This window comes from Papilio polytes, unplaced genomic scaffold, assembly GCF_000836215.1.
Source record: "Papilio polytes unplaced genomic scaffold, Ppol_1.0 DF821067.1, whole genome shotgun sequence".
NCBI classification, from domain to species: Eukaryota; Metazoa; Arthropoda; class Insecta; order Lepidoptera; family Papilionidae; genus Papilio; species Papilio polytes.
In genome coordinates this window covers 1,437,425-1,444,563 of record NW_013528137.1, presented here as the reverse complement: position 1 = coordinate 1,444,563, position 7,139 = coordinate 1,437,425, and the positions used below count along the sequence as shown (strand labels likewise).

Sequence of the window (7,139 nt, the reverse complement as noted above, 5' to 3'; positions counted from 1 at the left end):
TTATGTTATGATGAAAAGCGAGCAATCAGGAAATTAAGTACCATTTGATATAAGATTCAGTGATCATTGTATTTACTGCCGTTCAATAAAAAAATATTTTAGGTTATGTGTTAGTCGGATCAAGAGCCACCACATAGTGGAATGACATAAAATAAATAATAAATGTAGATAATAAATTGACCATTGTTACCGTAGTATTTGTGCCAGATCGGGCCCCATGGTAGAGGTACCGTAATACCGTTAGATGCATTCGTCGTGGGAGCCGCACCGAACATCATTGTTCCCGCCAAACAACTGCGCCTACGCACCTTCTATAGAAAATAATTTTACCTTTATAGTTAAACATTATACAATAAAATTAAATGTCCTCTTTGTAAAATTGAGCAGATCAAGAGATGATTACATAACACGTTGCAGCCGATTTTTGTGAGTTTATTTCACTATTAAAAGAATGTAATATTTTTATTAATAAAATACTGCAAAAGACCTAGACTGACCATACGAGAATGACCTGTTCAAAGTCCAAATGGTGTCAAGTGACATCGCTTTATTGCAATGAATATTAAATTGTAAATGTAAGCAATTTCTATACTCGGCTATTTAAACTTTATTACGTAATAATTGATACAAAGATAAAATGAATGTAGATATACTGCTAATGTTTTCTATTCAATAAATAATAATAACGTTGAAAAGAAAGAATATTAAACATTCGCAGCGCCAGTGAAAATGTAATACGCAAAGTGGAAATTGAATTTAAGCATTTGTTTGACCGCAGGAAATAACACCAAAACATCAATAACACTTATCATCAACATTAAAATTCCAATCATTGTTGTAATTATATTTAACTGTTTCATACAAAAACACTCGTTTATTAGGTATGATTTTTTAATTCTTTTGTTTTAGTCGTCGTTTTGAAACGTATTCTATGTTTTCTTATCACATGTGCGGCAAAAAGCAATAATGAAAGTATTGCTTATCACCTGTATGCAGGAACATGCATCAAATGATATGTAAGAATAAATACATAATTTTATAGGTTCTTTGCAAGAATATAACAGTACTACATATAATAAATTAGAAACTAAAACAGAAGGGTATGTCCCAGATAATTTCTAATACCAACTATAGCGTAATAATGTAGATATGATGGTATTTGCAGGGTGCAAACTCCATGCTCCTATAATTTATTGTTTTTGTTAACTTAATAAATACTTACACAGCACTGAAGTAGACTTATTTTAAAATTTATTATTTTTTTGTTCCTATAAATCATTCAATCGATATAATCGGTAAATATCGATTAGTGGAGTTGTCATTTTAAAATATCAAGGACAAATAATAAAACATCACTTTATTGTATTATTCTTAGGTACAGTAAACAAAATGTGTTGATTTAAATAAAAAATAATTTAATATGGAACGAGTGTGTCAATACTGGTCATACTTGTTAATCTCCGCTAATCGAATCGACGACATGCTTTAATAAAAATAAAATGCAACGGTTACTGTTTCAAGGTGTTACGCTGCATTTTCAAATAATTGATCACAGGAATAAACAGCAAGCTTTATACAGGTTTTTTTTTTAAACCTTCAACAAAATTCAATTTCAAATCGATGAAACAACATTTCTATTTTGATTTTAATAAATTGCCTTGACTTTTTCTATGGCAACTTCAGCTTATGTCAGTGTCATTTTTTTGATAAAAGTCACGTCAACTGCAATTGGCAACACTGACATTTAGATACAAGTACGGTCTAAGTGCAATACTTTATTTTTTTGTGTAAAATTCTAAAATGTATACTGTCTCAAAAGGACCTAGCAAGATTGTAGCAAAAACTCGAAGAGGTATTCCGAAAGATAGGATTTTCAAAAAAAATATTGTGTCAGTCAAACATAACCAATTAGCTAATTTACTAAATTTTGGTTCACAGGTCTATCACAAAATTTAGAAAGACTAGACAGCCGCAAAGACCACAACAGAAGATCTTCAGATTCTGACAATGGAGATATTATCAAGTACGTATAAGTTGTGTATGATGCAATATATTCTGGTACAAGATTTCATCACAGCCTTTACATAACCTCATTGTGATCTTATAAGATCCTCGCGGTAAAACACTTGTATATAATATTCTATTAAGTATTCCAAGACGTGTGAATGTAATTAATGTAGTTCATAATATGTTACAGTATGCCCAAACCAGTATTCCATTCCAATGGTAAAAAGACAGTTCATCAGAGAATACAGCAGCATGTTATAACTCCGCAGCATGAAGAAATGATTCGATATATCAGTGAAAGTAAGTAATATTTTAGTTTTTTATATATAGTTTGTCTTTAGAATGTTTCTGGGAAGGAATTAATTCACATAGAATTATAATTAAGTGAATGCAACTTTTTGTTCCTTAATGAGGTAACCATGAGACAAAATTTAAATAAGATGTAGCCTTTTATTTTAATTTTTTTATGCTATATGAATGTATACACATTGTATGGTAAATAGTAGTATCATTAGCTTTGATTAACAAAAAACTTTCTGTTAAGGTTTATGTAACAAGCTGGCTTGTTACTTATCAATGTAATTATATCAAAAACTATGTCCTCCCTCTGTATGCATCATTTCTGTTCATTTCCAAGGGTTAACACCTTAGGCACCATGTGTATCATTTTGTCATACAGTGTCTAGAGTACTGTGTATGTGGGAGGTATGAACTTCATATGAACTATTTCCCAAGCCATGAGTATCTAAATGTCACACAGATAAAAATCTAAGGAAAAAAAGGGGAAAAACATGGGTGAAAAATAATATATGATATATGTAGTTTTAAACACATTTCAACAAAAAAAATATTGTGTTTTTTTTAAAACACTCACTTAGGGTCTGGCGCATAAAGTGTTAAACCTATGATATATTAATATAAAAAGGATTCTAATTAAGATTATTTATTAATAAGTTATTATAATTTGATTTTACTTGAACCCGCAGCATGTGGTCACTTGTCAGTTTATAAATACTTTTTAGGGCACTTGTGACTATGCCAAATGTTTTTCTAAAATATATTTTTTTTATTTTCCAGCCTGGACACAAACAGCGAATGGAGATAGTGAACCATCAACACCTACAAGTACAATAGGTAAATAATAAAACATAATTACTTAAAATGTTAATTAGTTGTGAAACTGGTTTTTACATTTAATTTTTTTTTATTTGAATTCCAAATGACGTAGGAATTTTACCATAGTGCCGTTTAGTGTGAATAAGTTAAATTTCTTTATATCACACTAGCTGTTTCTCTCGACTTTGTCCCCATATAATTTAAAAGAAAACATAGCCTATGTTACACACTGATAAAATAGCTTTTTAATGGTGACAGAATTTTAGAAATTGGTCCATTAGTTGTTGAGTTATTTCAATACAGAAATGCAAATCTATTCTCTTTATTATATTAGTATATACTAATATAACATTTTATATGCAAAAGTTTAAATGGATGATGCTGCTATCTCTAGAATTGCTTAACAGATCTTGCTAAAACTTGACACGGAGGTAGAACATATAGTATAGATAGTCTGTAAAAACACAGACTACTAAGTTTCTTTTTTAAAATTCCACGCAAAGTCGCGGTAATAGCTACTATGATAGTATTTCTTTTAAACATTTCAGAGTTTGTTTAAAATTGGAAATCATTTATCAGTGTTGTGATTGAAATTTATCATAGTCAATACTTGAGAGTTTTTTCTGATAATTTGTAGATTTATCTTAGAATTAATAATAAATGTGATATTTCAAGTTTTTTCATCATCATAAAATATCATACTTCATACTAATATTATAAATGCGAAAATTTAGATGGATGTTTGTTAGAGTTTGTAACTTAAAAGGCTGTACCGATTTCTATGAAATTTGGTATAGATGTAGAAGATAGTCGGAAGAACACAAAGGCTCCTCAATTATGTTTTTTTTTTAATTACACGAGGATGGAGTCGCGGGCGAAATCTAGTTCCTCATATTTCTTACTAGGTATTGCTCGCAATTTTGTCCGCGTGATATTAAAAATTTTATAAGACCCTATATTATATACAAAGTGTCTTTATAATGGTGAAAGATATTTAAATCGACCCAGTCGTTTTTGAGTTATTTAAATAAATACAAAAATACAAATCTGTCCTCTTTATAATGTTACATTTCTTATTACAGGATCAGGTAGTTCATCACCAGCTCCAGAGAACCTTTACTACCAAGACGAAGCACCGAGTGCAGTCCTCAATGATTTTAAACCCTTCGATCTTGAGACATGGTGGGGCAAGAGACTCTTCCAGAACATCACCAGCTCGCTCTGAGATCAGACCATCATACAAATAACGGGAACATGAAATTATACCATAGTAAGTCACAATCAATTGCAGTTTACTAAATTTTATATAAATAAATATATTTTATGATAACAATTTTGCCATAACAATATTAATGCATTTGATATTTACAAAAACTATATTTAAAAGACATTTTAGTATTAGTTGAGTTTTAAGATATAGTGAAAATAAGCAAGTAAACAATATGGCATTCATGTTAAACTTTATAAGGCAAAGAATATGTATATCTTTTCTGTCATATCCATACTCTTCCCGATGATATAAAACATACAATGTTACAAATAAACGCGGTATAAAGTTATACTTAGGAATAAACTTAGTACAAATTTTGCTTATACTCAATTTATTCCTAAATTTAAATTTATACTGCATTTATTTGTAAGGCAGATAGTCTATTACTTAATAATAACATAGCTTTCTAATGGCAAATGAATTTTTGAAATAAATGCAGTTATTACAAATCTTTCCTCTTTATATTAGTATATAGAAAATTTAGTGGCCGGTTTCCAAAATACTTTGTATGTAAAATTATCAACTTTTCTAGACATTTTCAATATGACAAAAAAACTCTGTTATTTATAAATTATTGGAAACAAAGCTTTGTTCTGCTTGAAAAAAAACTCATTTAGAAAATCGTGAATTAATGTTCTATACAATTGGTAAGTAAAAGTTGAACCATTTTTAGTTGAATAGAAAATAAATTAATTTTAATAGATTTAATAGAACTAGAGTTGCCATTTTATTAGCTTTTTCATTTTAAATTTAGTAACCTACAGTTGATTGTGGATCTCAGTAGTTTACAACTTAAAATAAGAATATCCCAAGCTCAATGATTGCCGCAGCTGTGAACCAATATTCTCTAAGATTGAGTTTAAATGTCTTTCTAGTGGAAACGGCGCTTTCTTTAAAGGTCTTTCTAGTGAAAAAGGCCCTTTATATATTAGAATTTTATCACAAAAATAATTTATTAATTGAATGCAATTAAATATGTTTTTTAACCAAAGAATTGGTATGATTTTTTTAAATAATTTCGCCTGTCAAATTTTATACCATAAAGGTCATGTACACGAACTGCTCCGTGTATGTCGGCCCTTGTTTATTGTTATCATGTTTTAATGCAATAGTTAATTTTATATGTTTTATGCTTTGTTGTGATCAAAAATTTATTGTTTTTATCTGTTTTATTGTTATTATTCTGTTATGAAAAAAATATAAATAGCCGCTACATTTTAGATGATATATTTTAGTGCAATATTACATTACATAAATGTATTTCCATGCAATAATGATACAGTAATTATAATGAAAATGTACAAATATTACCTTTTCTGAATTCTATAAAAATGGAATAATATTTTAATGCTTTTAAAAATCAAAGACTAAACCAAAAAATTAAAATATGAACAACGATTTTTCTATGTTTACAAGATTTAGGACATGTCCCACCAAATTGTAAATTATCTGATAAAGATCCAACATGTAAAATATGTGATGAAAATATCGGATTTTGTTCTCTTATCTGACAGTGACGTGTTTTTAGACTCTATCAGCCAGTGGTGGGACAGGCCCTTAAACATTACTTTGGAATGTAGTATTATAAGAAATTTCTTTACTTGTGAATGTCAAATAAAATATAATGCACTTGTTATATAAAATGCAAATTTAAAACAAAGCAATATTAAATATAAGTCTGCCTTATTTACTTTAAAATTACTTATGTATTTGTTAACAGGGATAAAAATTTTCGTTCCTAACAAAGCATGTTGATCAAATCTTTTGCATATTGTTATAACAAATTTTTACAATTGTTATATTTACAATGAATGTTAAATGTTAGCTTTTTACATTATAATTGGATGTTGTAATGAAATTTGATTGTAAACATTTTTTACAAAGCTTCAATGCCTGAATTGTAAACAATGTCTTCCATAATTGTAAATAAATCTTTGGAATATTGGTTTTGGTACTGTGAACCACTGATCTCTATAAATGGATGAATACAAGCAGTATTTGGTGCCTATTTGGTATCCGCCATTTTGGCGCTGACGGTTGCGTGGTGAGGATTGGAACTAATAGATATATAAGTAACTGTCAGTCAAGGGGTGCATTTAAATGAGACAAATCATTTCAAATAACCTGTCCATCTATACAGATCAGTGGCCGTAATACTTGTATTAAGGCGTATGGCTCTTTCATTCTCTTTGAAAAAAGACACGTGTTAGTACAAATGTTAACTGCAGTAGTATTTAACGGTTACATATATCATATTATGATATAAACTCATATGCCTTGGTATAGTCATTTCCAGTATGTAAATCGAAATCACAAAATCAGCTTTAAAATTTGAGAGTATAAAAGATAATTAAGCAAAGACATTAGAAATGCATAGACTAGGCATAGTGAACATTTTTTCACCAGTACTTTCTCTGACATGTACTATATTAGTTGTCAAGTTTAGTGCCACCTTGACTCCTTGTATTGACATGTGATAAAATATTTTAAATTATAAATAGAATCTAAAAATAAAATGCAAACATTTTAATCTTATTTAATGTCACCTATTGGCAATAAATTTAAAATCTAGTGAGACTAAAAAATGTTTTTATGTGTTGTAAATCATGCCTACTCTATATATTTCTTTAAACTCTTTGTATTTAAGGTTGCATATCGCTTGCAGTGCGAGTGTACACGCTGTATTTTATGTAAGGGAATAGGTTTTTAAATCCTTTTAGATGGAAAAATTATGTAGTGGATTAGG

General features: G+C 28.9%; 1 protein-coding gene across 1 annotated transcript; it reads left to right on the top strand.

Moving 5' to 3' along the window:
* The first annotated feature begins 1,725 nt into the window (after positions 1–1,725).
* Positions 1,726–4,715, top strand: LOC106109722 (protein FAM195A). Its single transcript, XM_013291323.1, has 5 exons — positions 1,726–1,852; positions 1,939–2,023; positions 2,198–2,307; positions 3,085–3,141; positions 4,206–4,715. The coding sequence occupies exons 1-5, from the start codon at positions 1,801–1,803 to the stop codon at positions 4,346–4,348; spliced, it is 447 nt and encodes a 148-aa protein (XP_013146777.1). The 5' UTR covers positions 1,726–1,800; the 3' UTR covers positions 4,349–4,715.
* Positions 4,716–7,139: the final 2,424 nt, after the last annotated feature.